The sequence below is a fragment of the Chiloscyllium plagiosum genome, chromosome 4 (assembly GCF_004010195.1).
Source record: "Chiloscyllium plagiosum isolate BGI_BamShark_2017 chromosome 4, ASM401019v2, whole genome shotgun sequence".
NCBI lineage: Eukaryota > Metazoa > Chordata > Chondrichthyes > Orectolobiformes > Hemiscylliidae > Chiloscyllium > Chiloscyllium plagiosum.
This window is the reverse complement of record NC_057713.1, coordinates 32,084,433-32,098,671: the sequence shown is the minus strand read 5'-3', so window position 1 is coordinate 32,098,671 and position 14,239 is coordinate 32,084,433. Positions and strand designations below refer to the sequence as shown.

General features: G+C 40.8%; 1 protein-coding gene across 5 annotated transcripts in view; it reads right to left on the bottom strand.

The window, feature by feature from the left end:
- Positions 1 to 14,239, bottom strand: part of LOC122548922 (corticotropin-releasing factor receptor 2-like) — a 203,284-nt gene that overhangs the window by 34,610 nt on the left and 154,435 nt on the right. For all 5 annotated transcript variants that reach the window (XM_043687905.1, XM_043687902.1, XM_043687903.1 and 2 more), the window contains 3 exons: positions 11,691 to 11,844; positions 8,995 to 9,055; positions 4,672 to 4,744 (listed from right to left, as the gene is read on the bottom strand). In XM_043687905.1, coding sequence (XP_043543840.1) covers positions 4,672 to 4,744; positions 8,995 to 9,055; positions 11,691 to 11,844 — 288 coding nt within the window. The remainder of the gene's footprint in view (positions 1 to 4,671; positions 4,745 to 8,994; positions 9,056 to 11,690; positions 11,845 to 14,239) is intronic.

Genomic DNA, 14,239 nt, shown 5'->3' with positions numbered 1-14,239 from the left:
GAAGAAATTTCTCATTGTCTCAGTCCTAACTGGCCTATTTCCTATCCTTAGATTGTGATGCCTGGTTCTGGACTGTCTAAATTGGGAATATCCTTCCTGTGTTTACCTTGACTAGTCCTGTTAGAATTGTATAGGTCTCTGTGCGATCACCCCTCCTCATTCTTTTAAACTACAGTGACTATAATCCTAACTGATCCAATCTCACTTCATACATGCTGGAGATTTGACACCATATTCTACTCGACTCAACTCCTGCTTTTTAAGTTGCGCAGGAAGTACACTATGATACCTCTCACACTATAAGTGCGCAGGTTTTGTATTTAAATCGACACACTGTGTTGTGCCGATGAATTTTGTGTCTAATAGTTTTCTTTTAAATAGATTTCCTGTTTAGAATGTAATATGCAGTGCTTAGATCAATCTGTTTTTTTCCTATAAACAGCTGTCCCTTCTACATAACAATTAAGGTTTTCCATTCAATCACCCTTCTGCTTGTGTGTGAACATCAGCACCAATCAAGAGATGTGAATGCCTCTTGCAAACGTACTGACAGCAGTAGGTTTAAAAGCTGGGATGACAGATAGGTCACGCTGTATGAGACATACTCTGTGCCCAGCTGCCAGATTCTGTATCTGCAGAACAGGGTGATGAGGCTTTTCCTTGATAGGCAATTACTGGTTATGGAGACTACAAGATAGATCGTGACAGCAGTTACAATGACATAGATATATATGAAGGCATGATTAACTGCTGCATGGTAATAACGATATGCTCTGCTTCAAATGGTGCTGCATGAAAATGGCTTTGCCATGGTGACCAGCATTCAGAAAGACGTGTCACCATTCATAATACAATACCATTACACCTGGTCACAGCTATGGGATGTACTTCACATTGTTTGGACTGATCTTTACCTTCCACTGTTAACATATACCAAGCGTTGACACTAAATGCTTCCTTTTTGATCATTTTCTCTTCTGTTTAAGGCCTTGTCCCTTTATGTTCTGTCAAAGGATTTTAAGTGTAATAGGATCTTCCACCTTTTCATTCAGAATATTTGTCTCCTTATAATCCCCTTTCACTGACTGATCTCCTTAACCAAAGTGACAACTTGCATTTACTTAGCAGCTAATGCATAGTAAAATGTCCCAAAAGAAACATCAGTAAGACATTTAGAAAAAGAAGCTGTGAATAGGAGGGTGGTCAACAGCGTGATCAAATAAATGGGTTTTAGAGTATCTTAATGGAGTGGCGAGGTACAAAGGAAGCATTTAAATTTACGACTTTGGGATAGGATACAGATAGCAGAGACTCAGAATCACAGATTGTTATAGCATAGAAGGAGACCAGTTGACCTTGGTGTCGAAATGAGCATCATTCTTCATGCCAATGGGCGGCACGGTGGTACAGTGGTTAGCACTGTTGCCTCACAGCGCCGGAGACCCAGGTTCAATTCCCGCCTCAGGCGACTGACTGTGTGGAGTTTGCACGTTCTCCCCGTGTCTGCGTGGGTTTCCTCCGGGTGCTCCGGTTTCCTCCCACAGTCCAAAGATGTGCAGGTTAGGTGAATTGGCCATGCTAAATTGCCCGTAGTGTTAGGTAAGGGGTAAATGTAGGGGTATGGGTGGGTTGCGCTTCGGCGGGTCGGTGTGGACTTGTTGGGCCGAAGGGCCTGTTTCCACACTGTAATGTAATGTAATCTAATCAATCTCTTGTTTTTCCCCCATTATTCCATGTTATTTTTTATCCAAATAATCACCCAATGCCCTTTTGAAGGCATCAGTTGAACATCCCTCCACCACACTTCAGGGCAGTACTTTCCATTTCCTAAGTACCTGCTGAGTGAAAAAAGTTTTCCTCCTTTCACTCCTGCTTCTTCTGCAGGTCACTTCAAATCCATGCCCTCTTATTCTTGTTCCTTTTATGAGCAGGAACAGCTTCTCCCTGTTTACCCTATCCAACTATACGCGGATTCGAAAAACTCTATCAGATCTCCTCTTAGCCTCCTTCTCTCCAAAACTCTCCAATTTATCCTTGTAACTGAAGTTCCTTATCCCTGGAACCATTCTTGTAAGTCATTTCTGCACTCTTTCCAATGTATTCCCATCCTATCATGTGATGCCCAGTGGTGGGGTCAAACATGTCTACTTGAGCTAAGATACATAGAGCAGAGAGGGTGGGCATTTGATAAGGTGCACAGTTGAATTTGGAGGTGACAAAGGCATGGATAACATTTTTCTCGGCAAATGGTTTGACACAAGGGTAGAGGCGGGAAATGGGTGAACACACTCTTTGTGATGTAGAAAAAAGGTGAAATCTCCAAATTGTGAATCAGTTAGGATGTTGAGATAGTGATCAGTTTGGTTGAGCTTGGACAGTGATGGGGACAATGATGGATCTGATCGAAAAGTTATGGCATGCCATTTTAGCTAGAAACTGAAATAAAGATCGTTTCACTCTTTTCAACATTTGCCAGTTGCTTAGCTATTGCCTCAGGCTTTGAATCATGTGCTGAATTTGACCCTGAGCTGGGTTTATCTCCACGACAATAACTGCAGGCTCTACCTTTGTTCCACCACCTATTTACAGAGGCTGGTTCATGGCAGAGGTATGTGTGTGTCCAGTATTCTAGGACTCCTGCTGTGTTCAGATCGGAATGCAGGGTTGTTGTGTTCAGTGGGAGGCAGGGGACCTGGGAGAGGAGCAACATTGGGGCCCATGGTTTCTTCCCTGGTTCTGCTTATTTCTGCCTCTCCAATGACTGCTGAATCGTTTCTTAATGCCCGTGTCACTTTAACTTGACAAATACAATACGAGCACACACATATCATCTATTAACTGAGATCAGCTAAAACTCTGCTGCCCATAACGTATCCACTTACAACAAAATTTTCTTCTCATATTTACTTTCTTATCTTATTTGTCTTTTCCTTTTACGAATGTACTTCGGGAATAGAGTCATGGAGTCATAGAGTCATACAGATGTACAGCACGGAAACAGATCCTTTGGTCCAACTCATCCATGTCGATCAGATATCCCAACCCAATCTAGTCCCACCTGCCAGCACCCGGCCCATATCCCTCCAAACCCTCCCGATTCATATACCCATCCAAATGCCGCTAAAATGTTGCAATTGTACCAGCCTCCTCCACTTCCTCTGGCAGCTCATTCCATACATGTACCACCCTCTGCGTGAAAAAGTTGCCCCTTAGGTCTCTTTTATATCTTTCCCCTCTTACCCTAAACCTAAGCCCTCTAGTTCTGGACTCCCCGATCCCAGGGAAAAGACTTTGTCTATTTACCCTATCCATGCCCCTCATAATTTTGTAAACTTCTATAAGGTTACCCCTCAGCCTTCAATGCTCCAGGGAAAAGAATCCCAGCTTGTTCAGCCTCTCCTTATAGCTCAAATCTACCAACCCTGGCAACATCCTTGTAAATTTTTTCTGAACCCTTTCAAGTTTCACAACATCTTTCAGATAGGAAGGAGACCAGAATTGCATGCAATATTCTAACAGTGGCCTAACCAATGACCTGTACAGCTGCAACATGACCTCCCACCTCCTGTACTCAATACTCTGACCAATAAAGGAAAGCGTACCAAACGCCTTCTTCACTATCTTATCTACCTGCAACTCCACTTTCAAGGAGCTATGAATTTGCACTCCAAGGTTTTTTTGTTCAGCAACACTCCCTAGGACCAATACGTTCTGCTAAGATTTGCTTTCCCAAAATACAACACCTCACATTTATCTGAATTAAACTCCATCTGCCACTTCTCAACCCATTGGCCCATCTGGTCCAGATCCCATTGCAATCTGAGGTAACCTTCTTCGCTGTCCACTACACCTCCAATTTTGGTGTCATCAGGAAACTTACTAACTATACCTCTTATACTCACATCCAAATCATTTATATAAATGACAAAAAGTAGAGGACCCAGCACTCCACTGGTCACAGGCCTCCAGTCTGAAAAACAACCATCCACCACCACCTTCTACCTTTGAGCCAGTTCTGTATCCAAATGGCTATAGATTTGCTTGATGAGTAATTACCAAATTCCATCAAGTTTACCTTCTATCATTTTGTGTGATACAATGATAATGGATTTCTTAACTGACTGTAGTAATCAGTCCATCAGTTCTCTTACGGACCCAGACACAATAGGAAGAAAACTCCACTGTGGATAGCATTGGGAAACATGGATCCAAAGTCAACTGGTCCTTTAAAACTTGCTACATTTTCCACACATCACATCTAAAATTGTTTCCTGTCTGCAACTTGTTTATGAATTATCTCAATAAGCTGTACCACAGAACATAAGTAGGCTATATTTTCACTGGCTCACAGTCTTTGAGCGATGTAATGCATTGATATTGAAAATGAGGTCCAGGTGTCAAAAGTGAAAGGGCTCTATTTCACGACAATAATTTTTTCATCTTGGTGAGCACAGAGCTGCAGAAAAGAATTGCATCCAGAAAAGCATTATGACATGGTAATAATAAATGTAGTGAACAAGTAATCACAGGGCCAATTTTAGGAAATTGCAGCCCGACTGCGTCACAAATGTAAGTGGAGCAAAGGCACTATTTCCCCCATGTCCATCAAGTGAGGCTTCTATACAGTAGCATAATTCCAGCATATCTGCACTAATGTATTTACACACTTACCAGCAGTACGAGTATCACTGGCCCCTGATAGACATAGTCCATATATTTCCCTGGTACTTTTCCAAACCAGCATCTGCAAACATCAAGATTCATATCAATTGCCACTGGCTTTGTTCCAATATAATCACTGCATTGGCAGTCTGAGTTAGTCAGATGATTTACAAGTAGCAATTTTAAAATAAAATGACACAAAGCTACAGACAATGACAAAGAATAAGGAGCATTAATCATTTCCTGCACTATAACTTATATAACTACCTTAATGTCCCCACGTACTTTAATTTACAGAAGTGGGACTTTCTGGAAGTACTTTGTCAATGCAGTGAAAACACATCCAACATAACCCCTTTGTCTTGCAATCACAATAACTGGTTACAAAATGCAGATTTTAGACTTAATTGCAGCTAAACATATGCGGAGCTCGCTAGTAACATAACTGGTCAATGCACTCCCTGTTTTAGGGCTGAGTTAGTAGGTTCCCAGTCTCTGCGGTTAGATAATGCAAGAGTCTAGATTAGAGCGGTGCTGGAAAAGCACAGCAGGTCAGGCAGCATCTGAGGAGCAGGATGCTGCCTGACCTGCTGTGCTTTTCCAGCACCACTCTAATCTAGACTCTGATCTCCAGCATCTGCCTGTTAGATAATGCAAATCAGGACAGCAGTTAGGTTACAATGGCTGACTCAAGAGCATTTAGATTGAGTCGAGTAGAAGTCAGCAAGGAATCCTGCTCATAATTCCTGTTAGAAAGCCAATGTGATTTTCAGAAGGCTTTTGAAAAACTCCCCCACAGGAGGCCGGTTAGAAAAAAAAATAAAGGTGTTGTTTGGGAGATAACATATTGGCATAGTTTAATGATTGGCTAACAGATAGAAAACTGAGAGTAAGAATAAAATGACAATTCTTGCACTGGCAGAGAGTGACTAGTTGGCTCCTGCAAGGGATTAAGTGGCTGGGCCCCAGCTGTTCACAATAGATATCAATGATATGGAGGTGGGGTCCAAAGGAATGTTCTTAAATTTGCAGATGATACAAGTTAAATGAGAACATGTGTTGTGAAGAAGTTGTGACACAGCTTCAGGAGGTTTTGGACAGTCTTAGTGAATAGGCAAGAACATAGTGGTTGGCACATAATGTGGAAAAATATGAGATTATTCACATTGATAGAAGGACAGATGTGTGAAATATTTCTTAAAAGGCAAAAGGTTGGAAAGTGTAGGTTTACAAAGCAAACTTGTTGTAAGTAACTGAGGATTAACATGCAGATGCAGCAAGTCATGAGAAGGCTAATGGAATGTTAGCCTTTATTGAAAGACGATTGGAATACAGGAAAGGTGAAGTCTTGCTTCAGTTGTACCAGAGCTTGGTTAGAGTACACCTGGAGTAATGTGGACAGTTTTGGTCTCCTTAACTCAGGGAACATTTTAATGGTATAGAAGAGATCTAATGCAGGTTCCACAGACTGGTTCCTGGGATAGTAGTACTCTCTTATGAAGAGAAATTGAACAGACTAGGCTGTGTTCTCTAGAGCTTTGAAGAATAAGAGATGATCACAGCGAAGCTTATACAATACTTAAAGGGGTAGACAAGCTAGATGCAGGCAAAATATTTCCACTGGTTAGAGAGTCTACAACTACGTGGTACACAATTTAAAAATAAGGAGAACGTCATTAGGTCTAAGATAGGGAGAATTTATTTTTGCTCAGAGGGTTATGAACATTTGGAATTCTCTACCACAGAAGGCTGTGGAAAATGTAAGAAGTGTTTGATTATGTTTAAGGCAGAGATAGATAGATTTCTGAATACTAGTGACGTACAGGGTTATAGGGATGGGGTGAGTATAGGCATTTAAGTGCAGTTATGTGCAATCAGCAATCATATTAATTGATGGGATAGGCTTGAGGGGCTGAATGGCATACTTCTAGTCCTATGTTCCTATGTGTGCATAGTGGGGAGAGATTAGGAACAGGAATTGTAATGATGAATACCATTGTCATTTAAACCGAGATTATTGTCTAGATTCACACTCAAAGATTCAGAGATTGGCTGTGACACTAGAATGAGAGGTGCCAATTGCAAGGAAATTGTAAAAGAGAGAGGAAAGCTATTACTTCAAGATTATACAGTTAGCAAATGAACAGTTGCATTTAAGGAAATGGCTGTGTTGCAGAGAATGAGCCAGTTGTTTTATCTTGTAGATATTAAAATGCCAATATTCAAAGGCAGGAATAATTTATACTGTGTGAGAAAACATTGATGATTAGTTGACAAGTTGTCTCTGTTTGGCAGAGACATTGCCAAGGAAAATAAACTAGGGAATGACTGAACCAAATTGGTTTAATTATAGCATCTGGAACTATTTCCTTCTCCTGCAGAGGACATGTCCCTGCTGCTTATACATAAAAGATAAAAATCAAAGTCAGTATAGTCCTACTCTTTCATTAGAGAGATAACTGATGGTGGCTTAATGTGAGGGTCACCATGCCTCAGGCAAGGGGCAAGTTTGAGAAGGAGGAGCCTTCACGGTAACCTCAATCAGTTGGGAAATTGAACCCACACCTTTGGTATCACTGTCCTCTGTATTGCAAACCAACTGTCCAGCCAATTAAGCTAACTAACCCTCTGCCTGAATATATTCAGCTTTCAGCAAGTGTAAATGAGCCAAATTGCAAACCCAACAGATCATTTTAATTTGGTTCCTCATGTAATTCTTAGCACACTCAGCACTGACCAATGCCAATCACTTCTGACATCAGGCATTACGTTGCTAGTTCTGTACATCAGTATTCTTCCTATTACAAACTGTTGAAAAGACATAAGTGGAACAGTTCAATAACTGGCAGATCCTATCAAACACCTTGTCCATTCTGAAATGTGAAGGTGTATATGTGCAAATTTAAGTACAACTATATATGTAGTGCAGGCTCGAAGGGCAGAATGGTCTACTCCTGCATCTATTGTCTATTGTAAGTAAATATGAGTGCCCATGTATGCCCCGGGTCAGTTTCCTGTTCAAAGAGAAATCATCTCGTTAAAAGGCAAACAGTAAGAAAATGAAAGAATATGTGGGTAGCAGTGAAGCTGGAATTTCAACAGTTTAGCTGTTTTCAAAAGGACAAAGGCACATTTTGCAAACAACACTGACATCAACTGCCATGTTAGCAGAGGCAGCACTAAATTATAAGATCATGAAGAACTTAAGGTTTGATGATCTCAGTCAACGTGTACAGCTGTATGACACTCAAGACACCAACCAGATCAACATGATGCTGTTCTTTGTGGGAGGAAGATTTTATGCACCAGCACAGATTTTCATTCTTCATTGTCTTCAGAATGCGATGAGACTAAATAATTTCAGTGTGAACAGCCAGTACCAGACTGTGCAAGCTTGATTACATCCTAAGAGAAAAGCTTTCTACATAACAGATGGGATTTTCCACCTCAGTGCTCTTTGTATATGGTGGGAGTTCATGTCAGGGAAATGGATAGCGTCAACTCAATGATTTCCTCGTTATTGATTTTAATGGTCAGAATACTTACACACAGTGGGAAGCATCTTGTACATCTGAACACTCACCAATCAATATGCTTTAAATACTGACACTCAGAAACATCCTGTTGTTAAGAACACACATCAAGAACATCCCATAAAGACTGACAATTAACAAGGAACGTCCTGCAAATTCTGGCACTCCATCAGGAAGATCTTCAAAATTCTGGCAGTCACTGAGGGCCACCCTTTAAACACGGACATTTACTCAGGAACATCCTTAAACTACTGACACTCAGTCAGGAACATCCTGTAAATACTGACATTCACTCAGTAACTTCCTATAAACACTGCCATTCAGTCAGGAATATCCTGTAAATACTGACACTCAAACAAGGAATGACGTGTAAATACTGACATGTATTATACTGACCACAATAAGGGAATCTAAGACCTGTGTCCTCACTAACCCCACAGACTTATCACTACCTTCAGAGCAAAACATGCAGCAGCAATTAAAAAAAAAACCTCGCTGTCTCACTTCGTTCTGTTTGAGAAACATTTCAAAATGTTTCTGACCCTTTGTTTCTTACTTCTGGATTTTTTTCTACATTAAAGGAATCATATCAATAGATTTATGGTTGCTATTGCTGCCTATTTCTTTGGCTGCATGGTCACTTTCCTTCAGCCGTTGAGTACTCATTTTAAGGCACTGAATGAATTACATGCATTTTATGAAAGGAAGGAAGTTTCTTTCTTTAATGCTTTTCTCACTTTAAAAGAAACTAAAAATATAAAACTCGCAAATTCAAATGACATCTTAATGCTTTACTTACTGTTCATTTTCATAATATAATTTGCCTATGGCCCAGGCGACAATGATAGGACAGGGTATACCTGTGGAAGAACAAATACTTTTGTCAGTTTTAATCAATGAATACAATTTTTAAAAAAAGACCTTGGCTATAGATTGATACTGTACGTCAATAATATGCAGAGCCCTGTGACAATCAGAAATTAAGCTGCTTTACACAAAGCTTGACATGAAAGTGTTACAGTGCTTAAGTGTGAGAAATACATAAAGTACGAATTCAACTACAAACATTTTCATGTCAGGTGGAGGGGGTATTGGTGGGTGGTGGGTGGTGTTGGTGAGTGTGTGTGAACTAATACTAGATGAGCTGCTCCGAACTGTACTTCCTAGATACCAACTTCTTCCCTCTCCCTGGCAACAGACTGCTGCTGTCTCTGCTACCTAATTCTTTGACTGTGCTTTTGATCTCTTTCCTTCAGTCATTTAGCTGTTATTTCAAGATATTGGACGTCAAGGATGTATTCCACGAAACTATGGAGTTTTCTTTCTTCTATGCCTTTCTCACCTTAATGAATGTCCCAAGTACAGTGGAGAATATAAAACTCACATATTCACTTGATACCTTAACATTATGCATTTTTATAATATAATTCATCCAGGCTACCTTGACAGGACAGAACATACTGGTGGAAGAACCACAAGACAGTTTGGTGTTGCTAAGTTGGAAAGTGGGCAAGTTATGTGGAAGGAAACCTTCTTCAGAAAACCCACCAGATCTTCTGGCAGTCAGGCAATACCAAGTTCCACCCAGCAGAGTTTGCCATCACCATGGTGGAGGCTGTGATTGCTGCTTGGATACTATTGCTTCAACCCTACTCCCAATTCACAGGTGGTGGATCAGAGGCAAGAACGATGTATGTTGTTTGGAATTGGGGAGTGAGGGCAGGAAACCCCACTCCCTAAGGTAGAGCTCCTTGGTTGAGGAGAAATAGCACTGGTTGAGGATCTGCACCTCTCCCTTTTTAAGTCATTCATAGGATGTGGGCATCACTGACTGGGCCAACAATTATTAATTATTCCCAATCACCCAGAGAGTTGGTGAGATTTAACCACATTGTTGCGATTTTGTAGTCACATGTAGGCAAGACCAGGTAAGGATTAGTGAAACATAGTGAACCAAATGAGTTTTTCCAATAATCAACAATTTGATGTTCATCATTAGATTCTTAAGTCCAGACTTGTTATTGATATCAAATTCCACCATCTGTCATGGTAGGATTCAAACCCAGGTTCTCAGGACATTATTTAGGCCTTGGATGAATAGTCTAGAGATAACACCATTTGGTCATCACCTTCCCTTATTGCTCCCCGCAAACTGACAGGCCACTGGGCTGGTATCATTTGGGTAGCCAGCTCTCTCTTGTCCCAGTTGGAGCTGAAGTAATTGCTGCCATTTGGAATGAGGCCCTTAAGTTGTTGTTCACTGACCTCTAAAGGGCCTTAGTAGGTCAACGGGTGGGGAAGTTGAAACTTTATTGCTGGAACCGCACAGCAGGTCAGGCAGCATCCAGGGAACAGGAGATTCGACGTTTCGGGCACAGGCCCTTCTTCAGGAATGAGCAGAGAGTGTTCAGCAGGAGTGTTCCTGCTGAACACTCTCTGCTCATTCCTGAAGAAGGGCCTGTGCCCGAAACGTCGAATCTCCTGTTCCCTGGATGCTGCCTGACCTGCTGTGCTGTTCCAGCAATAAAGTTTCAACTTTGATCTCCAGCATCTGCAGACCTCACTTTCTCCAACGGGTGGGGAAGATCAACCAATGGCCTTCCTTCCCAGAACTTCATTTCTCATATCGTGGCTCCAGGACAGATGTCTCCCCAGTACCAACTGCCCACTTCTCAGGTTGAGAAAACTCGGCAATTAGTCTAACACTCGATCTTGTGATCAGCGTCCAACCATGTATTGGTACCTTCTTCAAAACTACCATTTTCCACCTCTGTAACATTGTCCTGGACATTCTGATAGGCAGATAGTCGTTGGATCAGACTGGAATTGATTGTTAGGATCCTGTGGAATCCTGGATGCAGCTGACTCCATGGAAAATTGAAGATTCTGATTGGAAATTGCCCTGTGTCCAGAATGCTCTGAAATAATCCACTCATATCAGAGAATTCAGAGGCTTCAATTTCCATTAAATTAGTAGTTTCCCAGGAAATGTTAGACATTCAAAAATCGGTGTAACTGTCACAACCCTCCATAATATTTGTGCTTTTCTAACCTGGCCTTTCCAATTACAAGGACTGCAGCAGTTCAAGAAGGTTGCTCTCTATCACATTCCCCTGGGTGATGAAAGTTGAACAATAAGCACTGGCATAGTCAATGATACCCACATCCCATGAGCTTTTTAATAATTTAAAAAAAAATAAGTTGCACCAGTCGAAGTGACCAGCTCTTTAACAAGGCTCCTGGCTATGAAATCCCCTTCTTAAAACTCTTCACTTCTCTATTTCACTTCTCTCCTTTAAGATATATCTTTAGAAACTACTTCTTTGACCAGGGGTTTTGATTATCTGACCCAACCTCTTCATACTGCCTTGATTGCATGCTTTGTTTCGTAATGTTCCTGCAAAGTTCTATTATTACAGTGTTAAAGCTGTTGGTGACTTAGCTGTTTTTCAGTGATGGTTACTTTAACAAAAAGACAAAAAGCTCCTCACTTACACCATCCAATGAACAGGAATATCCATTTGCGCAGTTTGTCTGTAGAGTAGGTCATCACTATAGCTGTGTGGAGATAGCACCCTTCGACAAACATCCAGAAGAAATTAGTCACCACAAAGTAGTTGAAGATAGTTGTGATAAGACGGCACCAGGGCTGAAAAAGAAGATGAACTCTGCAGTTAAATGTGTTATGTTTACATTTAAAAAAGACTATTGATGGCAGGTATATGTTGCAAGGGTTTACTTTCATCAAGGAAGCTCACTTAGCTGAACTGAGAATTGAAGAGTCAGGATAGAGGTTGGCATACTCAATTTGCTGATCTCCCAGCAATCCTGAAAGTTGAGTATTTAACTTCTCATCGTGCTCCAACCTGTACTCTTGTCATAAGAGGTGCATCTAGTACTAGTCACCACTGAGGCATTCTATAAGATGTATCCCTTTCACTTTCTCTCCACCCCTATTCCAAGCCTGGACATATTCTTGAGTCTGCTGCTGAAAGCTTTAGGACACCTTCTCAACCTTTAGCTAGTCACCAGCTAGCTCGATGGAGTGTCCATTGACTATGGTGGTGGGGTGGTGGGGATTGAGGGGCGTTCAGCCTAGACATTAGCTGGCCATTCTACCGTAGGTATTATTATGGCTGAACCCACACTACAAAACTAAGGATTGAGCCTGAGATCTCCTGGCCTACACGAATTATGCTTCACTAGGTGGTTCAATTATCTATTAAACTGTAAGAGAAGTTTTGGAATTTATTCCAAGGCATTCTACAGGGATATTTTTAGAAAAGGAAGGATGCTCTTTGGGAGTGGTCCAGGGACACTTTTGTAGGCAAGGTGCACTTTGAGAGCAGCAAGATGCCCTTTGGAAGATGCAAGGTGCCATTTGGAAGAGGTCAAGGGGCCTCCTTGTATTGTTAAAAGTAGACATTTTTGTAGGTAAAAGATAAATAACCTAATTGGAACTGTTGAGTTCATTAGAACTGTCACTGTCAATGGAACTGTAAAGCTATCTAAATCTTCTGCCTTATTACGAAAACAGGCAAATGTGATATGGTCAATTAAATTCCAAGCAGTTTTTGAGAAGCTGAGGACAATTCTAATAAGTATTGGTCACCCCTGAGTTCACATTTGCAAATAATGCTAATAACTTGGTAAATACAGCCTTATTGCAAAGTGATGAATCGTGAAAAGAGAAGTCACTTTCCTAAGAAATTAAACTTGCGTAAGAAATCAGAGAAGCAACAGAACGGGAAACTTGGGATTATTATTAGCTTTCAATAGTTTGACGTCTATATCCATCATGTTTACCAAGAAACACTAACATATACTGATCATAATCTGCTGGCTTTTACGGCAAAACCAGGACTCAATTTGTAAGATATTCTCTGGAACTTATCGATTCAACTATTCTTTACTTTTTTTCTTCCACCAAAGCTTTTTTTTTTCTGACTTAAATCTACTTATCTTCTGTGGAGAGATTGAGCCAGCACAGGGACAGTGAGAGGGTCAAGTGAGAGACCGAGCCCAGCATGGTTAAGCATTTAAGAAGGACTGCAATGTTGAACTTTTAACTAAATTTCTTTATTTTTCTATTCAGATTTTGTACCCAAGTACCTTTGTAATTAAGATGGTGCCAGGAATGGCAACATTTCACACTTTTCACTGCACATCTGTACCCATGTACTTGAGTACATGTCACAATAAATTATAATTCAATGCAAAATTTTTCCATGTTACTGGAAAAGGTAATGTAATAGCTGACTAGTTATTAAAATTAATTTTGCACTGAAATAGTTTAACAATTGGGTGGTAAATAACAAGAAACTGCTTAAATACTGTAGAAGGATTGGATGAGAGTGAACAACTATATATTTGTGTGGTATTGTATGTGTCATGTGAAATTGGTGATGAAACACATCTTAAAAGGGTGTTTCATTTTTGTTAAGGGTGGAGGCATGTAAGGGACTATGCTTTCTTTTTTGGATTACAAACTGAAGTGGAAGTTGAGCTGCTGCAATTGGAAAAACAGGAAAATGTTGCTACTTGAAAATCAAGTGTTGCATATTGTTATGCTGTGGAATATAATGTTACTTTTTGTTAGCAAAAAATATCTTTCCAGTGAAGCAAATTGTGTTTGGCAACACCGTTATGATTTGTTAAGCTGTAAAATATTTTTGTTAAAAAAAGCTATAATTGCCAGAAGCAGCAGAAAGTGAAAACATCTGCAGCCTACAAACCACATTTCTCTCCCTCTCTCTTCCTGTAAGAATTAAGACAGAAAATCCAGCGAGCTTTAAAGAAAGAACTCATTCAACATACATTCATTGTCTCAGCATGCTCCTGCCCCACTGAACTCATCTCTACCTACCTCGACACTGTCCTATCCCCCCTAGTCCAGGAACTCCCCACATACGTTCGAGACACCACCCACACCCTCCACCTCCTCCAAGACTTCAGTTTCCCCGGCCCCCAATGCCTCATCTTCACCTTGGATATCCAATCCCTTTACACCTCCTTCCGCCATGACCAGGCCCTCCAAGCCCTCC